Here is a 27,854-nt window from a genome sequence, read left to right on the forward strand (position 1 = left end):
TTTGATGATGCCTGCATGCTGCCTCCTGCCCACAGCTGGGGTACTCCTGGGGACCCAAGATCTGCCCCGGCACTGGCACCTCAGGATGGTACAGGTGGCACATGGCAGAGGACGTCTTAAGGAAAACTTTGAGGAGGGATGAGAGTCCCTTGGGGCTGAAGGAGTTTCACAGCTGAAGATGTGGGAAGTGAACTTGGCGACATGCATCAGGGACCATGGCAGGGGAAGAAATGCAGCAGCTGTGTCACAGAGAAATTGGGCAGTGATAGGCAAAGCCGATAGCCGTGACCTAAATAAGGTTTGCGTGATACTCACACCATGTCCAGGCAGCGAAATGGCACTGGTGCACATGCTGCTCGGCAGCTGTAGTTTGATTCATTCCGCTTGCAGTCAGTGTTGTGCTGTTCACTGTCCGCTCTGTAACCCCGTCTGGCTCCCTGGTAGTGCTGCGTCTCTGAGCAAGGCTGGGAAGCAGCTTCGTTAAGCAGGGAGACAGTGATATCGCCTAACCAGCCTCAGATGAGAGAAGCGCTGCTTAATATTTGGTTGCCAAGTAAATTGGCAAGGAATAAGGATGAAAGACCCCTGGCATTTTGAAATACTAAATGAAGTTCAGGAGCAATAATAGAAAAACCTGGCTAAACTGGAGGGGGCGGGGGGGGGGGGAAGTGAAAGATCTCAGCTTGAGGTCTCCTCTCTAGAGAGGATAGTATTTCAGTAGGCTCTGCGTGAGGTTTCAGCGTTCAGATTGAGGAATAAAAGAAAGACTGGAAAAGGAGCTAGGGATCTTGTTTATATGTGGTGGGTGGTACCTGGAAGGAACAGTGGGGAAAGAAGAGCATTTTAGGGCTTCTGTGGGTACCCTTGTCTGGGGACAACACTAACAAAATGGACCAGGTCCCTTTTAATTCAGCCAGTGTTTCTGGGAATGCCTTGCCTCATTCATTTTTGAAACTTCCAGGAAGTGTTCATTGAGATTTAATGGGATAGAGAAGGAAAGCAGCCTGATCATCACCTGGAAGCAGCTTCCATTTATTGGGATTATTTTCTGCCTGTGTTTCTGATTGTCGTTAACCTTTTCACTTGATTTTTCTTCTCAGGATGGAGAAGTGCATATAAACGAGTTGAAAAACGGGAACACAGAAATGTTCTGGAACCCAACCTGTGAGGTACGAAGGCAGAGACTGAAGCGCCATATTGTGCTGTTTGAGGAGCAGACGGACTTTGAGTCGGAGAGGTAGGTTGCTCCGGAACATCTCACTGCTGCTCCCCTGCAGCAGGGCTCTGATCAGAAGGGACTAATTTCTCAGCACAGTCCTGCAACAGCTGTGACCCACTTGGGTGGCGCATATTATCCAGCCTTTTACCTGTTTTTTTCCAGTCTGTTAACTCTGGAGTCTTTCCGCGAAGTACTGCTCTGAAATAACCAGAGAGCCGGGCGGGGAAATAGTGTAGGATACATTTCATCTGCTAAAATAACAACTCTCCCTGGACTCCGGAGATCATGAACAGGCTCTCTGTAACTGTCGGAACATTCTGTGGAAGGGCAAGATGTTGGTTGAGTTGTTGGCAAGGTTGGAAGAGTTGTTTCAATCGCAGGCTCTTAAACTTAGATGCAGGAGTCACGGAACCACTTAATGTTCAGGAGAATGTAATTAAAAGGTGTTTAACCCTGCCTTGCAATCTCAGTTGAGATCTCCAAGGAAGTCTGCACCAGGCTTTTTATGGTAATCTGGATTACCTAAAAACACAGTCCTGACACATGACTTAGGAAATGGAAGGGATGACTACCTGATGCGGTGAGCATCCCCAAGCCAGTTCTTGAGCAAGAACAGTTAGAGCAACGTCATGTGGCACTGGCTTTGAACCATCTCGTCCTGCCATCTCACCCGTATGGCTAGTCAGTGCCAGCTAACATCCCAAGCCAGCACAGTTTGCTGCCTGGGTCTGCGGTACGCTGGCCACTTCCCTGTGGGCACCTAATTTTGGTGTTGCATCGCATCACACTAAGAAGATTCCCCTTTTCATGGGTGAAGAAAGGGATTGCATGAAAATAAAAACACATGACCATTTAGTTTGTTCTGGACAGCAGCGGACATTATAGAAGGGCGATAAAGTCTGTATTTGTAATTTACAGTCACACAGTTGCCGTTGTCACGGAACAGAGCAGACCGCAGCACATTTCTCTATTAATCTCCTGGAGAAGATCCTTTTAAAGGAGACGAGAAATCTTGGTCTTGTGGACAAAGAATTTCCATTTCTCTGTTTGCCAGGGTGCTACCGGAGTTGGCTCCCTTTGCTACATTAGAGACTAATAACGATACATGTGTGCAGAGGAAGGAGGTAAAAGGAAAATTTTGGAGATCCCTAACAGACATTCCACCCAGCTCCTTATTATGCTGACAGTTGCATGAATAAATTACATCTAATCCAGGTTATGTTCTGTCTGAATTGCTGAGCCTTTCCTGCAGCGCTGAGAACCACCTGTTTTCACAAACGCTGGAGAGTCTCTGAAGCTCGTACTGTTATGCAGCTCACCAGGGAGGGTCTCATGGTCTGACGCATGCAGCTCTTGATGGAGCGGTTTGCCCTCGTCAAACAATTTCTGTGCGTGTCCCTCTGAGGTTCTTAGAATTAGGACTCTCTCTTTACACTGCTGCATTCCTTAGGACTGATTTTACACCACCGCAGTATTTTCTGAGGCTGTTATTTTCACTCCTCTCTCGCTCCCCCACCCCCATCTCTTTGAGTTTCAGTGGAGTTTCCTTCCATTGTTTCTGGGAGAAAAGTTTCATACACAGGAAAATGGGAGTGACCTGTATAAAAGGACAGGAAAGTGTTCTTCTGCCTTCAGTAGATTATCTAAGAGGCTGCTTTTTTGTAAGTTTTGCGTTAATGTATGGTGATAGAAATATAATTAAAATATCAGTATCCATTTTAAATTAAAGAGCTTCACAGCAAGGTCCAAATTAAATGCAGTAATGCATTCATCTTCTAAATGGTGGACTGGTGTTTTGTGAAGTTGGGAGTACTGGAACAGCCTGGATCTCCAGTGCCTAGTCTAACTGCTAAACCACACGGTAATGTTTTGGGAGGGCTAGTTGCTGATCTCAGAAGTATTTCCCATCTGAAATAAGGATTAGAGTGCTCTAATTAGAGGAACTGTGGAGAGGCTTGGCTGTCAGAGCTTGGCTCTAGTAAAAAAAAAAAAAAGGTAATGATTTTTTCTCTCACAAAAGGCAGATCCTTTCCTCTGGGCAGAGGCTTATGGGACATTATATGACGGATCACGAATCTTTTGGCAGGTGAAAACAAGTGCAAGTGAAAACCTGTGTTGATGCTCGCAGTTTGTGAGCATGAGTACGTGTCCATGTCTTGCAGATTTGTTCAGCTTCATACAGATCTGGTTCCTATGCGGTTCCTATACAGAAGTACAATATTGCACATGCAGCTGCAAGCCATGCACATGAGTTCATTTTCCAGTGCTTCTAAACTTTAAATATAAAGCCTTTGTTTCAGGGATAGACATTAACACAAAGGCTCCTAAACATAGATGATTGAAAGGGTGAGGAAGGTAACAGCTTCTCCGTTATATATCAGTCTCCTCTGGGATTTATATTTATCAATCCCCATCCCGGCCCCGAGCAGCGCAGGGTTCCTGAGGAAAGGCGCCTTGCAGGGGTGCAGCGAGGGGGGCTGCGGGTTCAGACAGCGCACGCACACTTGGGTGGCGGGTCACGCATCTCAGCAGCTGTGCGTCTGCTTTGGCCCAAGGTGGGAAAGTGCCCACAAGCACTCCTGGACCTGCGTGGCAGGTGCAGGGCAGCATTCTGGAGTGTGCGGGTTGACCCTCTGGATTTCAGCACGGTTAAATAAGTAAACAATTTGTTGGAAAAGATGATAGTATTGAAACAACTGAGTTGAAAGCATGGAGAACACAAGGAGGTCAGACACCATTTTAATGGATATTGTAGGTGACGGGAAGGCAAAGGTGATGGGAAGGGAAGATTCCCCTGTTCTTCAGTGGATCATTGTTTACAGCATTCAGGGGTGCCATTCTCATAATGTTCCTTTTATTTACAAGCCAAAACAGAGGCTGAGCAATGCTGTTGTAGTTCCTCTGGAGTATCAATAGACCAGAAAAGCGTCTGCTTTTACATTCCAGGTGGCAGAATGCATTGTTGGTTTTAAGGTGGTTTAACTTGCTTCCCTGTTTATTTCTAGGCTTTGGCAGCACGTTACCAGTGCAATAAACAAAGGTGATCAACACAAGGCAACGCAGGAAAAATTTGTGCTGGAAGAGGAGCAGAGGAATGCTGCCCAGGAGCGGAGAGAGAATGGCACAGAATGGAAACCACTGCTTTTCCAGCATGACGCCACGACTAATGAATGGCACTACAAATACGAGGAGTGAGTGGTGGGCTGGGGGGCGATGAACACACCTCACTGGTTGAGTCCCCAGGGATGCAAACAAGGATACAGGCCTCTAATTCGGGTCCTGCCATTCCCCAAACTATGCCCTGCTTTTGCTCTTTCTGAGCTCCATGTCATTATTAGCATACATATTCCTGATGCTAATTGGAAATAGCTGGAAATGAGGGCTTGCCAATGGAAAATCTGCCATGCTCTTGGTACAGATCCCTATTACTGCAGAAAATTGTGGAACCATTTAGCAGAGATTTTCTGCGCTGTGCGAGCAGAGTTGATAACTGTGCTTTCCTCCCCTGGCAAGAAGCATGAAGCCTTTGGAGACTGAACCCCCCTCGGTTATTTCTAGGAACTGTGAATATAGAGGGAAGTATCTGTTACTCCTCACACTGCACCTGTGGAAACTGGTTACCATCAGGGACGAACACCTGCACCGATGCATGTGGAATTAATGTATTGCTCTTAACACACCTGGTGTGGGATTCTTGCTTTTCTGATGTTTTTTTCCTTTGGTTTCAAAAGTTTAAGGCCCTGGGATCCTTTGAACGATATTGCCCAATTTGAGAAGAACGGCATACTTCAGACTATGGAAAGACACTTAACCACAAGGATGTCAAACCACAAAACAACATGTATAAACAATCAAATCATACGGCACAAGGTAATAAGCCTGTTTTGGGGAATATAATACTCTTTACAATTGTTTAGGTACACAGCCCTTCACATACACAAGCCACATACTGCAGCATTTTCATATAAGCACAACATAGGCTGAAATGTTTGGTTTGGGTAAATACAGCTTACGACTCTAGACCTGCAGTATTATACCATCATAAACTCCAAATAACTGTAATTCTTGGTTGATGTATCTTATCCATTTTGGCATTTTTCTTCCACCCAGTGTTAGTGACAGTGACTCTTATGCTGAGTTTTGCACATGACTGAGGTGAACTTCACTGTTCAGTGTTTCCAAAGCAGAAAACTTCCCATAGTGAGTGTGTGAGCAAGGTTTTGGAGTGCACCACTGAGACCCTGCAACTTCAGTTTCGGTCTCTGCCATCTGCCTTTATCATTTCCTTTTAGACAAGACTCTCTCCATTCTTCCCCTTAAACAGAGATGATGCTTTCTTACTTTATTGCATTCATCGTGGGAGTAATACATGTCATTCATAAAATGCTTTGTAAATGTAGAACTGAACCAGGTGGATATAACCCATATTACACTGAAGAACTCCTATCTTATTATGTACATAGTCTCTTCTTTTATTTATAATACCCCAAATCTGAATGTCTCTGAAACAATGGGAAAGTTGGGGTTCATAACTGCTTTTCAGACCCTCCAGTGAGAATTTCAAACCCATGTGTTTGGTTTACCCATCTGAGAGGTAGAGAGAAACTTTCCAAAGTGCATCACAAAATGAGGCATAAAAGTTCTGTGATGTTTAAATCCTTCAAGCACCTTTTGAAAAACTTTCTCCAGGAAATTTCATTCTAAATTTTTCTCTTTCATCCTTTTTCTTATGTATCTGGTTGGTGGGCACACAACTCAACGAAAGAACTATAAGGCTCATAATAGTAAGTGTCAGGTAAATCTACAGCAAGAATACTTTGGATGGGTGTCTTAAGGATGCTGTCATACAAGGAGATGCTTCTGTATGGGACACGTGTAATATCTTTAAGCAGCTGCCAGGAATCCAGCTCCTAGGAGTTGCTGAGAAATCAAACTTTCCAATCTCACAGATACTCCCCAGCACCCTGAACTGCTTTGTTTAAAGCCAAACGTAAGAGTCTTCAGTCTGACAGTGACTGAGTCTCTTTTAATCCCTGTTTTACGCAGAGGTCTACCAAAGACTGCAGGCGCCGCAAAGCCAGTGATCAGCCGTCCAACCACAGCCAGAACACAGAGAGCAGCTGTTCAACACCAGAGTCGGTGCAGGAGCTCTCGGATGATGATGGCAAGTATTTGGGTGTCACTGGGTCAGGCTTTAATGTTCTTCCCTCGGTACTTTATTCCTCAAGCCAGCCCTGGGACATCTCCTGGCCCAGTTAATAGGGAGGGCCCATAGTCCACAGACAGACACAGAGAACATTCTGCTTTCCTGTTCTCCGTACATGCTGCTCCTCTTTCTGCCTTGCACTGCCCATGCCAACGAGAGCTTCCCAACTCTTGGCACAAACATTTTGGAAAAATACACTGACATTCCAGTCAACAGATAGGAGTCGAGCTTTGTTTCTTATTCCCTTTTCTCAGCCTTTGTTGGAGGTGACCTTGAGCACTTCAGAGATGGGGGCAGGTGTGAGCACTCCGTTCCCCTCCCCTCTGCTGGGGAGCAAGCTGCAAAAATTGTTTCCTGAGAGCCAAGAAGGGGCCCCAGGCCAGTGACACAGGACTCACTGAGCTGGGTCTGCAGGGTGGAAGATTCTGTCCCCTGTCTCCTCCTCCCTCTGTTTCCTCCTGAAAGTGTTCCCCCCCCAGCCCCCCGGCTGTGACAATTTGATCACAGCCAGCCACTTTCTGGGTGCACCTGGTTTGTGTTTTATCACCGCTGCCAGATACTTTCAATACTTTCAATGCTTCGCCATAGGGTTTGAAAGCCTGTGCGCTCAGTGTGGGAAAGAAATTAATCACCTGAAGGAAATTCATTCAGCTGTCTTATCCCTACAGAGAGCCCAACAGGACATACACAGGTAACCATTTTTTCTCATCAAATCAATGATCTTAATGGGCTAAAAAAACCCTGTGGCATTTAACTCCCCCACTGCAGCCTTTGGAGCGACCTTATCAGCCGCAGGGGTGCAGTCAGCAGCTGTTTCAATAGGTAGCCCACTAACACACCGCAGAGACAAACCCACCCTCTGTTTGAAACAGTGAGGAAATCTCTTCCTCTTAAGACTCTCTTTATGGGGCAAAAAGCATCATCTCAGTGCGCTAAGCCTCTCCTGGCACTCCCAACCCCAGAACAGCTGCAGAAGTTGGGAGGGGCTGGGCCAGGTCCTGGCTATAAATAAATCTCCTCTGGAAAAGAAGGTGTGGGGTCTCCTTTCTCATCGAGTGTGTTAGGACTTGGCTCAGTTTGCTGCAGACATGCAGGCCTGTGGTCTGAAAACTGGGATCCATGGGTGAGAAGCACTAAATTCCCACTTTTTCTTTAAACTGCTGGTTGCTGTCTGAGGGAAGCTGTGAGTATACCTGCTCACCCTACTGCTGGCAAAGGGCTTTGCTCTGCGACTCCTGTGGGGAGGGCAGGGGAGGTACTAACAGCCACACCTGCCCCAGGGAGCCCTTCTGATTCCCCTCTGCATGAGGAGCACTATCCAGCCGCCCCCCCCCCGCCCCGAGCCTTCGGTGGGGTGGGGTGACACACGAGGCCCACCGTTTTCTGGATGCCAGAGCTGTCGGTGATAGAGCTCTGGCTTTCCTTTGCTGCTCTTGGGGTTGTCCAGGGCAAGTCCTTATATTTGGGAAGTTTGGGGCTTGCGTTTGTGAGTGGGTGCTGGATGAAGAGATTTCTTGGGGTCTGTGCCCTTGTACCTTCTCGTGCCAGCCAGCATGCCCTGCCTGGTCCGGCAGCAGCCACAAGTACTTGCCCTCCTGATAAAAAGCGGAGAGGTAAAGTCTGCGGGGCAAGTGCTGTACCTGTGAGGGTGTCTCTGAAGTATGGGGATCTCTCCCGGTGTGGAAGCTCTGGGTATGTGCGCACATGTGACAGCGCACCTCCCTCCCACACGTACATAAACGTGCTGCTTTCTTTTCCAGAAACCTCAGTGCTCTGAACAAAAAATCCTTCCACAGGAAGGTCTCTTCTGAAAGCTTCCTTCTGGACTCTCGCTGTTGGTTTGTCCTCTGCATCTTTCTTACATGTCAACTATTCATTAATTATGTCTTCAAATAAAATCACTACGTTTGGCAGCAATAATGATTACTGGCGGCAGGAGGGGGGCCACTCGCGCAAGGAGCCCAGCGAGGCACCAAAGCACTTTAGAACCAACGCAACAGAGGTGGAAGAAAGTTGAAGAAACGAGGTTAAAAAGGGACCTAGGAACCTGCAAAACTCTGTTCCTGCAGATTATGTCATTTTTGCCTTTTACATGTACATCTTCAAGGACCTCTTAACCTGTACGGGCCTTAATGCTGAAGCCAAATGTAGCTTTAATTGTGCAATTTGTTTTCTATGTCTTGTCATTTTCTGATGCAATTAATAATTACCCAGCAGTATTGGTACCCCCAAAATGGTAAACACCCTGGCGTTCTGGAAAGGTCACACCAGCCTGGGTCATAGCTCTACGAGTGAGGGAGTGCAGTTGGAGAGCTGTAAAGAACTGATGTCCACAGTGCCTGTCCGTCTGCCTTTAATTATGGGAGGGAGCACACTTGGTCTAAAAAATCCACGCCCCTGGATATGAAGTCATGATTTGTTTTGTCAGCACACACAGAATGGGACGTCAGGATGTGTTTTTATTTTCCATTCCACGGGAACTGTAAATATGCACAATTTCCTAGAGCCGTTCCTCTTTAGGAAATAGGAAGTGTTCAGTGAAAGCTCCTCGTCTGGTTACAGAGCTGACTGGTGTCCTGGATCAGGCCCATCCAGCGTAATGTCAGACATGCCTGTTTGTAAAACCGGGTCACTTACTGTTGTTATTTGCTGTATGGCTGTTTTGTAATACCACACACTAGCATTGTAGAGAGAAAACCACTGCCCCAGGATAGGTGAGAAGGATGTGAGCGATATAGGTGTACATGTGTTCGGTCTTAGGCATGTTTATTGTCGAAGGTCAGAAAGGAGGAAGGGTTTTGCCACTGCATTGTTCAACTCTATTGATAGTCTTCCTATTTTACACCATTTTTTAAAGATTTGCAATATTTTCTGTAGACTGCAGACAATACTAAGCCTTTCTTTTCTGGCCTGAAGTAGTTCCAAGTGGTAAGTACTGCTATATATACAGCCTTAAAATACTTAGTGGTGGTGCCAGTCTGGGCTATCTTTCAATGTAAATGTTTCCAAATTTTTAAGTACATTCCTCATCATATTCCCCAGTTAGGGGAAATCTGTTTGTGCTTGATATGTTGAAATAAAACTACACACAACTTTCAGTGGCAGTCTATCTGACAATTCATTTGTTGTGTTTGAACTCAGGTTTGTTTTATAGCACTTTACAAGTAAACAACTCTTAGGCTGTGCTTTTTAGAGGAAAAGGCCTTCAGGAATCCCAAACATAGGCCATATGTTAGAACAGCAATAGCATTTTGATCTTTTCTGGTTCAAATTCTCTGTGTCTTCCCTTGAAATAGAAAGAAAAGTGATTGCCTTGGTTTTCATCGTGGTACATGTAAATGTACCAACTTGTCTTGGACTTAGAAAACCTTTTTATTAAGGAGGTAACTTGGTGACAGAGAGTAAGGCAGTTCCATGGAGAGACCCACAGGTCTCTGATGTGGACAGACGGGGTGAGAGCCAGCATCTGGAAGCCGATGGTCAAGAAATAGATCACAAATAATAAAGGGTGAGAGTGAATTCGTTATAGGCATCACTCTCCAGAAAACCGTTCTTCATCCTTGGGGAATCATCCTTAAAGAATGTCAACATTGCCGATCCACATTAGGTACTTTTTTAAAGGATGTTGCCCTAGTTATTCCTTCCTGGGGAGGTCTCACCCGTGCCACTCGCCGTGTAAAACCCTGTGAGAGGAGGTGCCCCTGGCTTCTGCCTCTCTGCCTGTGAAAAAATGTCCAGCTGCTAATGATGCCTCCCTGGCTACACAAAGTCCCGTATGCTTGCTTCTTGTGCCGTTCAAACACATCTGCTCATTTCCTGCCTAAATCTCCCTTCGAATCCTTCAGCAAGTCCGTGCACCTCTGGCCTGTCAGCACAGCCTCCCTCATCACACACGTCCCCCTTTGGGACCACGTATTTGAGTCGCTGATGGGAGCTGCTCCTCTTCTGTAGGGGTAGTTCCATCTCTAGGGTACCAATGTGTTCTGGGTTTGAGAAAAAGTTACTAAAAAAAACCCTCACCCAAACAATAAAAAAGTCCCCAAACCCACCTGAACCAAGGTGAAGCAGTGCTGAACAGGGAGCCTTTGGTAGGTGTAAAAGCAAATGCTTTACATTCTTTGGGCCGTTTCCATTTTGCCAAACTGCACGTCCACAGGGATTTCACTGGGACTTGTTCCTGCAGTTAAATAAAAGAAACGCTGTTAGCACGAGAGCAGCAGTTCAATGAAAGAAACTTATTAAGCTACATAAACTAATTATACGTCAGCAGTAGAGAAGTTTCCAAGGTTTACTGCTGCTGCCGCGGGGGATTAAAAACATAATCCGAAAAGGAACAATCTGTAATTCCTCGTGCCGTTGATTTTAATCCAATTTCAGCATCTGGAGGTGAATGTTCCGACATGCCGTTGCGTGCACGTGGAGGACGAGCGGCATTCCTGAGGCCAGCCGCGACCAGGGCGTTATTTCTCTAGGCGGGACGTGGGCTGAAGAAGGGGGCAGCCCGCTCGGGGCTCGGGACACCCGGTGCGCACCCGGGCGGTGCGGGCTCGGGAGACTCTCCCTTCCCGCGGGGGGCGGGGGGCCGCGGCGGCCGCTGCCGGGGGGCGGGGGCGGGGGCCCGCCCCGGGGCGGATAAAGCGGCGGCGGCACCGCCCCCTGGATGTGCTGCGCGGCGCGGAGCGGGGCCGGTGCGAGCCGGGCGCTGCTATGGGAGCCGGCGGGGCGGTGAGGCTGCTGCTGGTGAGTGCTGGGCGGGGGTCCCTGGCTGGGGTCTCCTCCGCCACCTGTTGGCCGCGCTGCCGCGGCGGGGCGGGGCTCTTGCGGCGCGGCCGGGCCCCGCGAGGGTGGCCGCCGTCCCCTCCGGGAACTCGCCCCAGCTTCCGTTCCGCGCTGCCCGGGGCCCGGGCGGCCCCCCCCCCCCCCCCGGCCGGGGGCGAGGCAGCGCGGCCGGCGGAGCCGAGCCGGGCCGCGGCCGGGCCCCTGCGGGGGGGCAGGTGCCGCCGCTCCCGGGGCGCCCCCTCTCCGCAGGAGCCGGCGCGGGGGGCGAGGCCTTTCGCGGTGCCCGCGCCGTGTAGCGGGGGGGCTCGCCAGCTCCGCGGGGCCGGGAGCCGGGGAGGGAGCCGGGGCAGCGGGCCCCCGGCAGCCGCTTGGTGGCGAGTGGCGGCCCGGAGCCCCGCGGCTGCCCCGCCCCGTGTCGCGGCCCGCCCGCCCCGGCGAGGCACCTGGGCGGCCGGCCCGGGCTCCGGGGCGGGGTAGCCGCGGGCGTCTTTAACAGGAAAAAAGAATAAAAATTCCTAAAGCTCCTGTGGCCGCAGCACGTTATTTTTGTTAATGACTCAGCCACTTGCCTTCTGCTGAAGATGACAGAGCCAGTGAGGAATGCTGGATGTCGCCCTCCCAACTTGGGAGATGAGGAGGGAGAGCCACGTCCCTGGGGCGGGAGCCGCGGCCTCTGAAGTTCGGCTGCAGTGATTAGTAAAAAGAAAATAAAGTTTAAAAGGGAGGCAGGGAGCTGGGGCGATAGTTGGCCTAAAAGCCACCGGCCGCTGCACAGTGCTGCTTTAACCCCAGCCTTGTGATTGCCACTACCGCCGTGAGCAGCACACTTAGGCAGAAATTAGCTTGGGTTTCCTTTGTGGCTTCCCGTCAACTTCCAAGTGTGTTTTCAAGTCTTTGCAGGATCATTTTCCCGAGATGGTTATCGTGTCCCGGGAAGATGAATCACTCGCGCTTGTTTGTCTCTGCTGTAGGTTATGCTGCTGATGATGCCTGGAGCCAGCGCCGAGGACTGCGGGGAGGGGGAGTACTTACACGAAGGCTGCTGCTGCGTATCTTGTCCAGCTGGTAAGGCTGCAGGCTGTTAGGGCTGATAACAGCCATGGGGTTTTCATCCCTTGGAGACTACTGCGTCACTATTATTTTTTTAACATTGCATCCAGTGAAAGTGTAAGCCTGGTCGGTGCTGTTAAGGCCGGGCTCCATTTTGAAGTGAGAGCCCCTTGTGCAATAGGTGATGACTGGGAGAGGTGCCTTGGCAGTGAGCCGGGAAACCTCTGCCTGCCGCTGAAGTGTTCCAAATTGGATGGTGTTGGTCTTCCCCCCCCCCCCCCCCCCCCCCCCCAGCTTAAAACAAACAAGCAAAAAGCAATGCTTTAGCTAGCACAAAGAATGGGCCCAGGGGAATTCTGATATTTCTGTAGCTGTAGGTAGAACATCGGCCTGCCTTTGCAATCTTCTCCTTGCTCAATGTGTGTGGTGTTAGCAAGCTTTGTGCCAAGAAGTGTATTGGAGGGCTTGTCGGGTGCATTTAGAGATAATCGGGCAAAGGAGAAGTGGGGTTATGAGCAATTCTCCCTGTTCCGACTGTGTCCCTTCAGAGGAGGTGGCACTGGCCACATGGGTGACTCGGGCTGTTGCAGTCACCCTCCCCAGTGTGTCCTGGCAGGGGCCTGGCTGGATGCCTTGTTTGCTGCCGCTCCCTGTCTGAGCGGCGAGCTGCAAACGTGCCTCCTGACCCTGCTGCGCCGCTTGGTTCATGTGGCACACCACACATGAGAAGGGGTTGAACTTTCACCAAAAATGGCCTTGTGTTGTAACATCCTGTTGTAGTCCTTTGCCTGTTAAATGATTGCTTGAGGCTGCTGCTGCTACCAGTTCTCCCCTTCCACAGGTACTTTTGTTGCTCAGCACTGTAGTGCCCCGCATTTGAGAGGAAGATGTGACCCTTGCGTCGAAGGGGAGAGTTATACTGCCCATGAGAACGGCTTGGAAGGATGCTTGTCATGCAGACAGTGCAAAGATGGTACCGAGCACAATTTTGATGAAACCTTAACCCTTTTCCCCTTCCGTAATGTGGAAAGTCTCATCCTCCGGCTTTCCGCACTTCTAAGTCATTGATAATATTGAACATATAAATTGCCTTTATGGCCTGAGTATAACTTGTGACTCTCTACAGGGGTCCTCAAACTTTTTAAACCGGGGGCCGGCGCAGATGAAGGGGCAGGGAGTCATCTGCAGCTGCTTGGTTCCCACCCCACCCCCCCCACCAACAACCCCTGATGGGGGGGGGGGTGACGGGGGACAGGGGTGTTCTGTAAATACCAGGGGCCGGATTGAGGACCCTGGGGGGCCGTAGTTTGAGGACCCCTGCTCTACAGCTATACAAAGCTTCTATATTTATTTTGTAATTTGTATTTTTAGATCAGATAACTTTGAGACCCTGTACTCCGACACACGATACTGAATGCCAGTGCAAACAAGGGTATTTCTGCCCTGCTGAGGGCTGTGAAATATGTCAGAGATGCAGTACAATGTAAGTTTGATAACTATGTAAGCAACTGTTTTCCTTCCAGGGAGTGTTATTGCTGTGGCCCAACCTGTGCCAGTACCTAACAAACACATGCTATTAGGCTGTAAGTAATGGCTCTGAAGCCAAATGGCATTATTCATGCATTTAAGTTTTAGGTGTCAAAATACATGAGGTTGAGACCTAAAAGATACAGATTTTGGTTTTGTGCTTGTTGCTTACAGGTGTAAACTTACATTCTTCATGTCTTCAGATCAGTACTTCCCCCACATACACACCTTGAATGAGTTTTGTAGCACCTAGCCCAAAATTTCAGGGAGGTAGAACCACCTGCTGAAGAAAATTAACTGTGCCTGAATAATGCATCTACTCTGTGGGTTTTTTCCCCACCACTTAGAAGCCGACACACATGAGCTTTATCTGCTTTGCTTCTATTCAGTTTCATAGTATTGCCTTGGGTAACTAACAGTCACCTGTTTATGCATGATCTGTTCATGTCTCTAAGCTCTGCCTGAAAAAGGCCTGGGCAGAGCTGCATGTTGCTCTGGAGATGCTGATACAACCCTATGTTGCCACCTATTTCAGGTGTCCGGAAGGAAAAGAGATTGTGCAGAACTGCAATGCTACTATGGACCTAGGATGTGGCCTACCTGATCAAGGTCTGGTACACAAATACCACTCAGCTTGATTTGTTGGGTCTGTGGCTTCAGGCTAATAACATTGGAGCAGTCTGTAAAACAGCGGTTTGAACTAATGTAACATGTTTAAGAGCTTCTGTATTTTGGTCTGGGAATTACTTGCTAAAGACAAGTTCTTGAAGGGGTTGGAGTGGCAAACTATCTTAAATTTCAGCTGGTGAAAAGCTGCATGTCTTGCCAGGGTTGTCAAAGTCACAACAGTGACACTGTTGAAAGTTACAGATAATGCAAAGACTTCTGTGTTTTCTGTCTGAGAAGCTGTGTACAGAGTGGCTTTCTCTTCTGCTGGCGGAGAGCTTCTGCCAGAGTAGAGAAAGAAGGAACTGACACTACCAGTGCTACAGCACCTGAAGCTTGCTGTCACCTTTTGCATACTTGTGTCCCCTGTTTCTTAAAGGTCTCCTCAGAAAGACTTGCTAAGTTGTGTCGCAGCTGTACAGAATCCCCTGCTGCCTTTGGGCTAACAACGTGCGGTGCAAATGAGCACTTGCACATTCAGTTCAGCTGACAGACCCAGGACAAGCTAGCCAGGTCATTGTACTACTGTGGAGCGTAGGTTGTTCTCTAGGACAGCAGGGAGTCAAGTTGTGCTTCAGAATATCTTGTTTGGGGACTGCTCAGTACTAATTTTTCATTCCTTTACCCTTCACAGGAAGCCCAGCTTTTGCTTATATTATGGTGATTACTGGGATTATTGTGGTGGTGGCGGCTGTTTCGGTGCTGTTGGTTAGATTTAGAAACCTGAAGAGTGATAAAGGTAACTGCTTAATTACTATCCATAAAGTTTCCAGAACTGGGCAAAGCATGCGCTAAGGCTGTCTCTGGCTTTTTTTGTTACTTTGTGGGGGACTTGTTTAATCTCTGGCTCATTTAGTGTGTGGTTCAGTTAAGTAACTCCTGTATCATGGTGGCTAGTCTTGTTCAGCAAATAAAATGCATAAAGCTTAACTGTGAGCTTCCTTACTTTGCTGACAGATGCCTGTGCTTCAGAGCAAGATTAGTGTAAGGTCCTTGGAAGGAATTTTCCTATCCACTTGCATTGTATTGGCAAAGGGTGAGGAAAAAGCTCTCCATGAGCTCAGATGTGTGGGGCAAGTAGCAGCAACTAATTAGATCCCCAATTACTTTCTTTCACTGTGTTTGGCTGTGGAAATTTTTTCTACAAATTGTTGCCCTTTCATCACTTGAGACCTTTTAACATGAATGTTAGGTTGATAAGTCCTGTGTGAATTAATTCCATATTTTTATTTAGAGGGAGCAGAGGTATCTTCCTGGGGAATTCTTCTTTCTGCCACTGCATATGAAAGTTTTTCTTGCAACTAGTTTAGTTAAAATAATGTTGAAAATTACTCTTCAATTTGAAAGTTAACTTTGTTCAAATCATGTCTTACTGATTGTATTGCAGTAAAGACAATTTTCTGCCTTCTCTTTCTATTGCGGCAGCCCACAAAAATGCTAAGAAGCATAAGCTGGGGGGGATGGGGTGGGGTGAAAGAGTGGCTTAAAATCCAAACTGCATCTTGTGGTCTGTTAATTTACTAAGTAAATTTACTAATTTACTAAATGCTGGAGGTGGAAGCTGAGGGTAGTACTCTTACAAAACATATGACAGATCAAGGAAACTAAATGGCTTGTATTACGGTTTTGGTTTGTTACGAATGTGTCTATTGTGTATCAGTCTTGTGAGAATTCAGCTGTGTTTTAAGTTGTTGCAATTCCTAAAAGCTTCTTAGAAATTATCTTTGTTTTCTAGCTGCTTCAGTTGAAGGTGCAGAGAAAGGTCTGGTAAGTATATGATGCATTAAGTGTTTTGTCTCAGTTTTGTGCAGCTTAATTGTGCCAGTACTGGTTATTTGTACCTGATACACAGCTCTCAATTTTTGTCTCACTGTAGACCCTCTGGTAGGATGTGTTCCTGTGATGCAACAAGTTCTGATTAATACAGAGCCAGATGTTAGCAAGGGCCTGATGTGTTAATTAGCTGTATGTGTCCACTGCAGCTGCCCTTTCCAGTACTTCCCTTGGAAACATTCCAGAACCTCTGGCCAGGATGTTTTGAAAGTGGGGAAAAAAAACTGGGCTAAGTGCAAGCTTTCACTTCAAGCTGTCTCCAGGTGATGCCTTGATCCAATTAGTTGTCTGCCGCTTCATGCATGTATTTCCCAGGCAGCATCAGCTACTGCTTGCCTGGACTGTGGTGTTCTAGCTTTCCTTGCATTTTGACTACAACATTATTTGGTCATCAGACTGACTACTCTCCATCCAGCAAAGTGACTGAGTCTTCCTGCCTTTGGGCTTATGTCACAAGCTACAGGCCAGGACCTGGCAGTCTCAACTCCTTGGTCTTAGACTGTCCCGTAAGTCAAGGGGTTCAGGAGCATACCAGTTCAGAAATACAGCCTGGAAAAGGGTTTACCAAGCGCAGGCTGGCTGATGGCTTATGTTCTACTTTAAAGCTAGGTTCACCCTGGCCTCCTGTAGTCAAATGCTATTTCAGAACCTTACTGTTTCACTCTAAAGATTATTGCTAGTCTAGCCTTTTGCAAGATAAATAAAAGGCTAGCTTGTCTTTCGCTAGTCTAGCTTTAGATTCTCTATTTAGAAGCTACACTCCTAACAGCATAGCAAGGTGAAAATGAGCTCAGTCTTCACTAGCATAGTTAATGATGTGTAACACAAGTTGTAAAACAAATGTTTGTCTTGATGAGCATCCAGATTCCTCTTGTAGCACATGTACAGTACCTTCTCCCTGCTGCCTTTCTTGTCCCCCCCACCCAGTGCAGGCATTACTTGCCTGGTGTGTGAGCTTTTAGCTAATCTTACTATTAGACATTTTTCAAGCAATAAAATGAGTCTGAATTATGTCACAAATACTTGAAGACTGAAGAAATAGAACTGAAATACCTTTTGCAAACATCACTTTTAAACTCTTCTCTTTTTCAAGGTTCGTAAGTGGCACAAATACATGAGTCATGCGTGGGTTTTTGTTGAGTTGTGTCTCCCCCGTGCCCTGGCCAGATTTGCAGCGCTTCGTGTATTCGTAGAAGCTGATGAAGAAGCATGACAGACAGTCTGGTCAAAATGCTGTAGCGCAGGAATAGGCAAAAATCATCTCTTTAATTAGAATAAAATGGCAGTAGAATAATCAGTACATTGTGACACCTCTGATGTAAGAGTTGTCACAACCTGAATTGTAATGTCTGTGTACTTGGAGCATTTATGCTACTGTAATAAAAAGCTTATTTGCTAAGGAGAGTTAATGCTGATGCAGCCCTGAAAACAGGTGTTCTAGTGCCAACATGCTGTCCTTTCCAAAGAACCAGTGAATTTATACTGTTGTAATATAAAATAAAATAAAATTACTGCTGATAGTTATTTCATTCCACAATAGAGCAGCAGCTCTATTAGTCAGCTATGCCGTGTTCCTTCAGTTGCTTGGTTACCTACTGAAGAACTATTCTGTATAAGTAGGGTCAACTTGTTTAACCTGTTTGCACTCTTCGACAGAAAGTGGATTCAGTAAGGATGATGTACAACTACATGTTTGATGTGTGGGGTGGTTCCCCTTGCATCCCTACTTACACATGGTGCTGTCACACGTGGGTCACTGACCTTGTGCAAACAGAAATCACACTGTTTTATGCTCATTGGGGAGCTGCACATTAACAAACACAAGTCTCATTAGAACAAGTCACTCTTTGCCTTCATTTTCCACTCATAAAAAAAAAAAATCTTAAAGCTTTCTAGTTTTAGCATTAGTTGATAAGCTAGATAGATGCTGGTCTGTGCTGTACTTATACTGTTTTTGATGAGTTGGAGCTACGCTCCCTGGCATGTGCTTGTTCAATGTATTGACAGTGCTGAAAATGATGCAGCCCTCCTCACTTGCTTCCCACTCTGTCCACTCAAAAGCTACACAGTCTGCACTGCTGCTTCTTTCAGCTAGTTCTAGTTTGTGAATCTGCCAGAAAAACTAAAACTGGAGGGGGAAAAAAAAAAAAAGCCTGAGCTAGTGCACTTACACAGAGCTGATAGGCTATTATTAGCTTGACAAAAACTCTCGAGAACATCAGCCTTGGTACAGCAGTAGTCTTGAGGCCCCTGCTGCTGTTAAGTCACCTCAGGTGCAGCAAGGCCATTTGATTCCCTCCTGCATACCTTCTGTACTGTGACAGGAGCAAGCAGCAATACAGGCTGGTGAAAACACCAGGAAAAATTTCCTGGGTTTGTTGTGGAGGTAACCTGTGAGCCTTACCCTGCGGTCCAGTGGGAGCAAAGCAACAAGCAACGTGGGAAGTTTAGGCTCTGAAACCTTTTGAAGTGCAGTGGACTCTATGATCCTAAAGATCTAACCTAAATGATTCTGTGATTCTAAGTCCAAGTCTATAAAGGCTGTAACTTTTGCATGTTTGTAACTTTGCTGCATGAGCAGCTCTCCTATTATTTCTCTGACATCTGGTGACTTCAAGTGTTCTGTTTTCTTTCTCCAGACTGTCCTTGAAGACCTACCTATGAAACATTTCTTAAAATATGTTCTCGCTCTTTACAGGAGTTTGAGGGCAGTACTAGAAGCCTCATTTTACCAGAAGTGGAGACACCTGCAACTAACACAGCCAGCCCTGAGAGTGGGAACTCCGGTGAGAGCCCAGAGGGCCAAGTGCAAACCAGTGTCAGCTTGGAAGTAGAAAATACATTACCGGAGGAAAACAGCATTGTGCTTTCTGAGCGGGGCACTGTCCCGCGAAGGGGCTGGAGACGATACCGCATGGAAAGGTGCTGGAGGAGGATCGTTAACTCTTCACTACCAGCAAAAATTGGGCAGACTCTTGCTTTTCATCAGAATGACCCACCTCGTGTACCAAGTGGTAGCATGCCAGTAAATTGTATGGTAAGTGTACGTGTGTGAAATTACTGTATTTGCTCTGATACATGTGTAATTTCAGTTGAGTTCTTAACTATTCCTTGAGTGATAGATGCTGTTTTCAGGCAGAATGATAGTGAAGAGGAGGCTTTGCCTTGAAGATGTAATAGAAAGTATGGGAAGTGATATCTTGGGAAAGCAAACTTCAACGCCTCATTTAATCTGCTCTGTCTCTCTCATGTCCCTGTTCAATATTTACGCAGAAGCTATTCTTTCGCAAGGGCAGCAGATGTATTGCCTTGCTGCTTCCCTTCAGAGCTGGCAGTGTCGCTGTTTCAGCATGCAAGTTTTTTACTCAGATACTTTCAGCTGTGCTGTAAAATCTGCCCCCTTCCCCCTTATTGGTATGTGTGCTGTGGAAGCGAGCTGTCAAGTAGCTGAGGAATAATCGTGAGTGAAGTGCTCTGATAGGTTGGAGTAACGGTCCAACTTTGTATTACAGGTACAAGAACCAAAGTGTCAAATAATTGTTAACGATCTCTCTCAGAAAGGTAAGTATTCCATAAATTTTCATAATTCCATAAATTTCAAAAATTCCATAAATTCCAAAAACATAAAGTACTTGGAAATTTTTTTCCTGTTGACTTTAGTCTACTTAAGGAATAGTGTAGGGAGGCTACTGAATATTGCTTAGAGCTATAAGGCTTTCAGATTATTGTAAAATATACTGAAACAGGATTATTACTACATTTGAGAGAAGTTGTAATCCCTGTGGTAAATTGTTATACTTTAAAGCATGGCTTTTCTGCACAGGAGTATAATGCAGTCATGCTTATGCTTTTAAGAATAAGAACGGTACAAAATTTTTTCATAGGTTTTAAACAAGTCTGCATGGCAGCAGTATACTCTGCCTTAGTGAGTGCAGTGTAGGTCAGAGCAGGAGATCTTTCTGTCAAATGGCCACTCACATGGAAGACCGCCTCAAATTGCCATACACCTACCCGTACCCAGCAAGCTGATATCTAAGGGACAGGTTTTGTTCATGCGGGTCTTGGCGTGGCAAACCAGCAGCAAACTATACCAGCAGCATAGTGAAGTGGTTAAAGCCTACTGTTGAGTAGCCCTATCAAGTTTAAGTGAGTGACGATGTGCAATGCCAATGAAACCTTCCGCAAAACTACTTTTACTGAATGGTGTCTCTCTTAAGAGACTACTCCTGAGATACATAGACTGATACCTTTAGCTTCTTTCAAGATTACTCAGTAGGAAACCTGTTTGTTCTGCAGCTTCTTAGGTGCCAAAGCTGGCCTTGCTGCTGCTGTTTGTTTTGTGCATGTGTTGGCTGAAAATTAACAGGAAAGCGTATATGTTAGTTACGAGAAAAAAAATATCTGTATTTTAAAATCTAAGCTGATGTGTGTGGTGTTTGGTGTTTTTTCTTTTTTTCAGAACTGAGAGATACGTTTTTGGTCTTTATCAATGCAGTACCACCAAATAAATGGAAGCAGTTTATGAGAGGTTATCTGCAGGAAAACGATATTGATAAAATTATTTGTGACTTTCCTAGTGACAGTGAAGAGCAATGCTATCAGATGCTTCTGGCCTGGAAAAACAAACTGGGAATGAAACAATGTATTGTTAAATTACTGGATGAGTTAAATTATGTAGATGCTGAGGCTTATGATAAGGTCTTGAACACTTTGAAAATGAATAACATTATAAGTATGTCAGAAGCCACGGATTAACATTTACGACGAACTTCACAAGTGCTCCTGTGTACATGTGTGTATGTCTACGGCCTTCCTGTAAATGAGGACGTCGGCAAGCGGCTGGCAAAGGCGGTGGCGCGGACGTGATGCCCTCCTCACCTTGGCGCGGGGCGCCGCCGCCGCTGGTGTTACTCGCTGAGGCCTCCCGAGCCGCGCGGTGCCGCCAGCCCGAGGGCCGGGGCCGCTCCGGCGGGGGTGGCGGCGCTTCGGACTGCGGAGCTGCCGCGCCGTGTGTGGCGCGGGCGCGCCGGGGGCGTCGCGTTTGCAGCACGGCAATAAAAGCCCGGCTGGGCCAGAACCGGCGCCGGCTGTCGGGCCTCGCTGAGGGGGCGGCCCGCCCGGGGGGCGGCGGCGGCGCTGCGCCGTTGCCGCGGTGACGCGGGGCGCCCGTCGGAAGTAGCGTCGGGCGGGCGGGGCGGGGCGCCGCTTCCGGGCGCGCTGTTGCATCAGCTCGCGAGCGAGGGGAGGAGGCAGCAGGATGGCAGCGCCCGCCGCCGAGCAGGGTAGGTCGGTGACCGGCGCCGAGGAGGCCTGGCGGGGCGCGGCGGGGCGTCCTCCGGGGCTGGCGCGGCTCGGTGGTGGCTGGCGCCGCGGCTCTGCCGCTGTCACGCTGTCGGGCGGGCGCCGCGGCGGTGGGCGAGGGGCGAGCAGCCGGCCCGCCGCCCTGTCGCCGCTGCTGAAGCGGCGGAGCGGCAAATGGCGGCGGGGGGCCTGGGGCCGTCGTCCCGGCGGCCTGCTCTGCGCGTTCCCCGGGGCGGGCGGCGGCGAGGCGCCCCGCGGCTCCCGCAAGGCTGTGCCGGGGGGAGCCCCCGAGGTGCCAGGCCGGCAGCCGCCGCGACGTGCTGGGGGCGGGGGCGAGGTGTGGGCTCGGCGCCTGCCGCCGGGGAGGTCACCGGTGTCCCTCGGCGGCGGGTGACACGTAGGCAGCGCGCGGGGCGGCGGGGGCGCGGGGCGGCGGGGGGCGGTTGCGCCTCTTAGGCCGGTACCTACGGATCAGGGGACCGCCGGTGCCCTGCGAGGCCAGGGGAGGCGACCCGCATCGTGCCTCGCCGCCAGTGTAAAGGTTAACGATGGCACACGGCGATCTGCGGAAAAAACCGGGAGCTTCCCGGTCCCGGGGCGAGGAAGCAGCAGTTCGCCAGCCTGGTGGGCTCAGGGCGGCGTGCGGCGGCTGCCACCCCCGCTCGGTCGGTGCTGGTCGCAGCCCCCCGCTCTGGGAAGGAGCACGGCAGTGGGGGATAGCAGGGCAGAGAACAGCAACAAGAAGCCTCTGCCTTCCTTGCTGCCTTTCCTAGTCATCGGTGTCCTCCCTTGAACTCACGTCTGAACTTTTTGACTTTTCCAGATTTTTTTGTGTGGTCACGTTTTAATGATGGGTTAGACTATGCCCTTCCATATGGAAGGAGGGCCAGGGTAGTCCTATAATTTTTGGCGCTACTGTAGCAAATGGAAACTTGGATTACCAGTCATACAGGTATGAAATACCATCATGGTAGGTAAGGGGTTGGAAATTTTTGTCATTCCAGTTAAACATCTGTAGATTCAAAGATTTTGCACCTTTTTCTTCGTTACCAAAAGATACTTTGCTCTTTATCCATCACAAGTAACATTCCTGTCTAAGGGAGTCCAGAAACATTTATTGCTGTTAGGGGACTGACTTTTTCAGACATTTTCAGTATCTTAGTTGAGGTTGGGAGGAGGAACCACCAAAGGCTCAGTTGAGGTGTCCTTCAAGACAGTTTTTAGTTACATTTATTGTTGGGCAAATAGTATTTGCTTTTTACTGAAACTGTTACATTTAGTTTCAGTTCAGGAGAAGTAGAAGTGAAACTTCCAGGGCTAAAGTGACTGGGACTGTTAAGCTCTTCCTTGGTGGGAGATGACGGTCTTAAAAATCCCTGCTCTGCTAAAAGCCTCTTGATCCTCGTGTGTGAGTTTTGGAAAGTCCTTTGCCTTGCTGTGTGTGTGCTGTGTCTTGCATGGATGGGATAGCTGTGTTGGTTCAGTTCTTCTGAATGTTTTATGGAAATGTATAATTCCTCTTGGCTGAGCAGACAGTTGGACTTGCTTCCAAAGCTATCAGAGTGGCCAGCCAGAATGATAAATGGCCGGTTTTGAGCTGTGTTAATAATGAGACCCGTTACGCTTATATTTTATGAGTAGTTTTAAATCTGTGAAATCCAAGTTGGAAGAGAAATGACGTTTTAAAATATTCAGAAACATCTTAAGATTTTTCCTCAGAGAATGCATCTGCAGAAATCCTGGAACATTGCGGTTGTCATCTAATTATGACTGACAAGGTTAGCAGGTTCAGGGAAGCCCAGGAAACTTGATTTTCCCCGAAGCAAAGTAAATCCATTTTTGTGTCAGCTTACTGCCTACTTTATGGCTTTTCTGTATTTACTTTGCTGTTAACACCTTCAAGGAACAGAGGTTTTTCTTTTCAAGTTAATAAAAGTGAAAAATTTACATCAAATTTGATACTGTGTGGGTTATACATTAAACTTCAAAAGGTATTTAATGGGCAAATAAAATGTAGAAGCAGTCTTATACCTTTGAGTCTGTGTGTTGCTGCAGTCTTACAAATTCCCAAATGCATGGGAAGAAGAATGTGTGACAATTATATTGCCCAAAGAGATGATACACTGGCAATTATTGTGAAAGAACTGTTTTAAATAATGTCTACAGTGGAATTTTTTTGAAACAACCTTTTAATGTGGGCGGAGTGTTACATTATCTATGATTTTTCAAGGTTATTTTGCTGCCTCTCCCAATACTCATGCTCGGTGTTTGTTTTCTGAACAGAGTTGCTCTTGAGTGATATGATTTGGTGTCTGTGGATCATTCCATTCACATGAGTTAACATTTAGTGTTATGCAGCAGCTCTGTAATACTTTATGTGCTTCTGTTGTCAAGAAGACACTTAGTAATGCAATTGAGTAGTAGCAACTGTCATTTTTCTGTTTTGGGAGGGGAAAAACATCGCAGTCAGAGGGAAGGGCTATTTCTTAGCCTTGTTTCCTAAAGCAACAAGGGTAGAACAGGTCAGACCTATATACGTCCATTGGCACTTCTCCCTCAACAGTTTTTTAATGCATCGATTGGTATTAATTACGTTTGACAGTGGGCTGCCTCTTGTATAGACTTGGCAGACTGAGCAAAGATGTGTTGGGGCTGTACAGGAGGATGGGGATAGTGAAGTGCATGGGAGGAAGAGATGGAGCACTTGGGAGATACCAGGAAATATTTCAGTGGGAGTGTGTGATGAATTAAAGGCATTGTGAGACACGATGACAAGACTAAGGGTGCAGAATATAATTCACAAGAAAACAAGACTGTAGATTTACTACTCTTATTTTTAGTAGTGATATAAATTAAATTGGAACAGACTTTATGTGAAGATAGTTTTGACCGATTAAAAACTTTTACTTGAAAAGAGATGGCCCTCTGGTATACCGCTTTCCAAAAGACAGTATTACCATATTCATTCCTTCTTCCCAGGAGAGCATCCTTCGCTTCAGAAGAAGAGGTTTTGTTTTGTTAATTCAGTCCAGTTTGGAGCTACTCAAGAATGCCAGAAGTGAGAATGATTTTGTCCCGTATGTACTGAAATAGGATGCTCAGCGGTATTGCAGAATTGCACTGATCACTCAGTCCTCTCTCAAACACAGCAAATTTGCTTGTTTCTCTGCATCTGGCCACAGCAGAGAGTAGAACACATCCATGCTAGCTTTAAGCTAGCTGTCATGGTTTGAAAAGTAGCTGTCAGTCTAGGAAAGGAAATTTGTAGCTCAACGCAGCCTGTCAAACCAGTGTGGGAAACTTGTACTGGTACAGCGAGCCTGCTGGGAGCTTGAGACTGCTGCAGCCCGGCTGCTTCTGTGCCCTGAGAAATCCTGCCAACAGCTGTTCAGGTGTGTTCATGCTGTACTGCATTTGCTGTGGTGTGCAGTCATGGACATGAGTTTGGGCTCAATTTGAGTCAGTGACTGGTCTCAACATAAAGACATCCGCCTCTTAGGTCCCCTGGGCTAACTGGTTTCTTTGATGTACTACACTTTCAAGTCTGCTGTTGCTCTTGCAACTAGACATAACGTCAAACTTCGTAATTTCAAGTATTAACGTGTGTGCCAAGATTGCTCAAAGTAATTTTGGTTGCTTTGCTTATCAGGGCTGAGCTGGTACCTACATTTGCAGGCAGTATTTGCCATCTCTCCTTACCAAAACTAGCTGGTGTGAGTTCTGTCATCTTTGTTGTATTTATGTGTAAGTTTGTGCACCTCCCCTTTTAGATGGGTTTGCAGATGTGGTTGGAAAGCACATTTTTTCAGATATACTGACTTGCCTCCCATTAGCAGCCTGGTGTGTGAATAATGGTTGTAATAACCCTAATAATACTTAGCAAATTGAATGTTGCTTTCCTTGCGATAGATCTTTAAAGATCTTTTCTTTGAGATATAGTTTCATTTCTACTCAGATCATTCTTGAAATTTTTTTTTTCTTTTGGCCTTCTCCCTCATATGATTCCTGGATACAAAATTCACATTCAAGGAAGACTTGTGTCTTAGGTTTCCATAGTTAATGAACATAACTATTTCAAACTAATTCATGTGTATAAACATATGAAGTTCTATGATGATAAACATCAGTAAATATTTAGGAGCCTGAAAAGTTTATGGTAAACTCAACTATGTGAGCTGAAGCTGAATCCTATTCAGCTGAGTAAGGCGAGCAGTTAAGGTCTAGTTACAAACCATTATTTGTTACTCTTTGTTTATACTGAACAGTTACATGGATAGCCCTGGAGAAGAATTGAATCTGTGAAGAATGTGAATCTGACTTTGATTTTGTGTATGAATTTTAAATATCTTTGTGACCTTTTGTTAATATTTTTTAAATCACTGATCTCTTTTATTAGTTCTACTGGTGTGCCACTGTGTCTCATTTATACTTGAGTCAAACACAACCACACTTGGTATCTAGCTGCCATTTCCCTGTCATCCTGTGTTCCTTTAGAACATTTTAGTAACTGATTTTTATATAGGAAATGAGCTGCTCATAAAGTCTTAACCGATAATATTCTGAAAAACTTCTTAATTCTGCAGTCCCTCACATCCTCTCATAGCCATCACTTCCCCATCTCCTTTCATCCTTCCCTTTCCAAAAGCGTTAGTCTGTGAGCACCTCCAATGCTTTGGGAGCTACTTGTGCAGAAGATGTTAGTAGTAGTGTAAGAACAACAGTTGTGGTAGTGGTCTCTGTCAGAGTTTGGGAGCAGGAACAGGTGTTCTCATACTGGCTCTCTCACTTGATTGCACTATGACCTTGACAACATCTTAAATTACTTTCTTGGCTGACTACCTAAGCGGGGTCTTGGCTTAGCTGTTACACTTTGTGTTATACAGTACTTTGAATGTGAACGGAGTTACAATTGTTGAATCATTGTAGGAAAATATGAATGCTAGGTTTATCTAATGTCAGCGCTAGTCCAGATGCCATAACCTCTGCAGTGCTTTGTACCCACTGACTTGAGGAGGGCTTGCAGTTCCTGTGAGCATCCCCACCAAGTCACAGAACTCTTCCACTGCTTCCTCAACATCCCTGGATTTGCAAAGATGAGACCTAATTGAACCCATGATTTACCAAATAAATCATGGAAATAAAACATTGTGACGGAGGAGCATGATCTAATATTCTTTCTGTTAATTTGTGTAGATCTTACTCATTTTAAATATTGTTCATATGTCTGAGGAGAGGAAGTGGCATAGGAGAAATATGGGAAGGTACAGCAACTGAAGTTTTGAGTTGCTAAAGCAAGTAGGAGTAACCGAGCATCACGCTGGGAGCTTGCATGTGGGCCCCAGTCCTGCAAAGATTTAATTATGCCCAACTTCAGTAGACCTATTGACAGCCTATCCATAGCATATAAAATTAATCATATTTAAGTATTTGCAGGATGAGTGTTTTGGAAATGTGGAAAAGACAGACTGATTAGGTTTGCTGTGTATGAATTTTCTCTGGTTTCAAGTAGATAGTATTTCTTCATGAAAAGGACCGGTGCTTTTGTCCTTATTACTCTTCGTAAAATGTCTCCAAAAAAATCACCACAGCATGAACATAATCTATTAATAGGAAACATATTTATTCAGTACCTTGTATTAAATACATTTTTCTCTGAATTTCTTGTCAGTTGTCAGAGCTAATTTAAAGGGGGAGATGTATAGTGTAAGGATATATTTTGGTCATGGGATCTCCTCCTTCTTTCAATGCTGACCAAATATCCTGTGCCTCTCTTTACAGCTTCCAGCTACAGTTTTATTCTGAGCATTAGTGAAGAGGAAGCCAGGGTGAAGGCTTTGAACGAGTACCTGAGCACTCGTAGTTATATCCAGGGGTTCACATTTTCACATGCAGATGTGGAGGTATTCAGAAAGTTTTCGGGGCCACCTGTGGACCAGTATATCCATGTTGTCCGGTGGTACAGACACATAGAAGCAATCTATGATGGCAGCAGTGAAAAAAATGAGCCTTGTAAACTTCAAACAAGTGAGTAATATTAAACTGGTGGGCAGGTTATAGACTAGCTGACATTGTATTGGTTTTTATTGCTGGGAATTCCTAGAAGTTCCCTTTCATACTTTCTTGCACGCTTTAAAATTTACCATATTGACTTGTATTCAAGGTCATAAAATTCTTCTTGCGTACAGTTACTGTATAATTGTATGACCTATTGGAATGTTTAAGCTCTGTTTCCACATTTCTTTGATTTTAAAATTCCTCAGTGTACAGAATTCG

At 46.5% G+C, this 27,854-nt stretch overlaps 3 protein-coding genes and 1 long non-coding RNA gene across 9 annotated transcripts in view; 3 read left to right on the forward strand and 1 right to left on the reverse strand.

Annotated features, from left to right (window-relative positions):
• OSBPL5 (oxysterol binding protein like 5) overlaps positions 1-9,523 on the forward strand; it is a 181,990-nt gene extending 172,467 nt beyond the window's left edge. For all 3 annotated transcript variants that reach the window (XM_055814115.1, XM_055814116.1, XM_055814117.1), the window contains exons 17-22: positions 1,101-1,237; positions 4,225-4,410; positions 4,951-5,089; positions 6,266-6,383; positions 7,014-7,116; positions 8,186-9,523. In XM_055814115.1, the coding sequence (XP_055670090.1) occupies positions 1,101-1,237; positions 4,225-4,410; positions 4,951-5,089; positions 6,266-6,383; positions 7,014-7,116; positions 8,186-8,321 (819 nt within the window). In that variant the 3' untranslated portion in view covers positions 8,322-9,523. The remainder of the gene's footprint in view (positions 1-1,100; positions 1,238-4,224; positions 4,411-4,950; positions 5,090-6,265; positions 6,384-7,013; positions 7,117-8,185) is intronic.
• Positions 9,179-10,977, reverse strand: LOC129785145 (uncharacterized). Its single transcript, XR_008748779.1, has 2 exons — positions 10,688-10,977; positions 9,179-10,602 (listed from the first exon to the last, which is right to left on the reverse strand). It is a non-coding gene; the product is annotated as an uncharacterized LOC129785145 (long non-coding RNA).
• Positions 10,978-11,055: 78 nt separating this feature from the next.
• LOC114012139 (tumor necrosis factor receptor superfamily member 6-like) lies at positions 11,056-21,056 on the forward strand. 3 transcript variants are annotated; one of them, XM_055813695.1, is made up of 10 exons: positions 11,056-11,165; positions 12,176-12,269; positions 13,096-13,227; positions 13,626-13,737; positions 14,317-14,390; positions 15,082-15,186; positions 16,183-16,214; positions 18,979-19,317; positions 19,793-19,841; positions 20,740-21,056. In XM_055813695.1, exons 1-10 carry the CDS (start codon positions 11,133-11,135, stop codon positions 21,033-21,035), a joined length of 1,266 nt encoding a protein of 421 aa, XP_055669670.1. In that variant the 5' UTR covers positions 11,056-11,132; the 3' UTR covers positions 21,036-21,056. The 3 variants fall into 3 exon arrangements, with proteins under 3 accessions (XP_055669670.1, XP_027642379.2, XP_027642380.2); XM_027786578.2 differs by lacking the exon at positions 11,056-11,165 and adding an exon at positions 11,653-11,797; XM_027786579.2 differs by lacking the exon at positions 11,056-11,165 and adding an exon at positions 11,815-12,082.
• Positions 21,057-21,448: 392 nt separating this feature from the next.
• Positions 21,449-27,854, forward strand: part of CARS1 (cysteinyl-tRNA synthetase 1) — a 34,494-nt gene continuing 28,088 nt past the window's right edge. The window contains exons 1-2 of one of the 2 annotated variants that reach the window (XM_055813693.1): positions 21,460-21,562; positions 27,360-27,605. In XM_055813693.1, coding sequence (XP_055669668.1) covers positions 21,538-21,562; positions 27,360-27,605 — 271 coding nt within the window. In that variant the 5' untranslated portion in view covers positions 21,460-21,537. Of the gene's footprint in view, positions 21,563-27,359; positions 27,606-27,854 lie in introns of both variants that reach the window. The other variant, XM_055813694.1, reaches the window with a different exon arrangement.

Source organism: Falco peregrinus, chromosome 9, assembly GCF_023634155.1.
Source record: "Falco peregrinus isolate bFalPer1 chromosome 9, bFalPer1.pri, whole genome shotgun sequence".
Taxonomy (NCBI): Eukaryota; Metazoa; Chordata; class Aves; order Falconiformes; family Falconidae; genus Falco; species Falco peregrinus.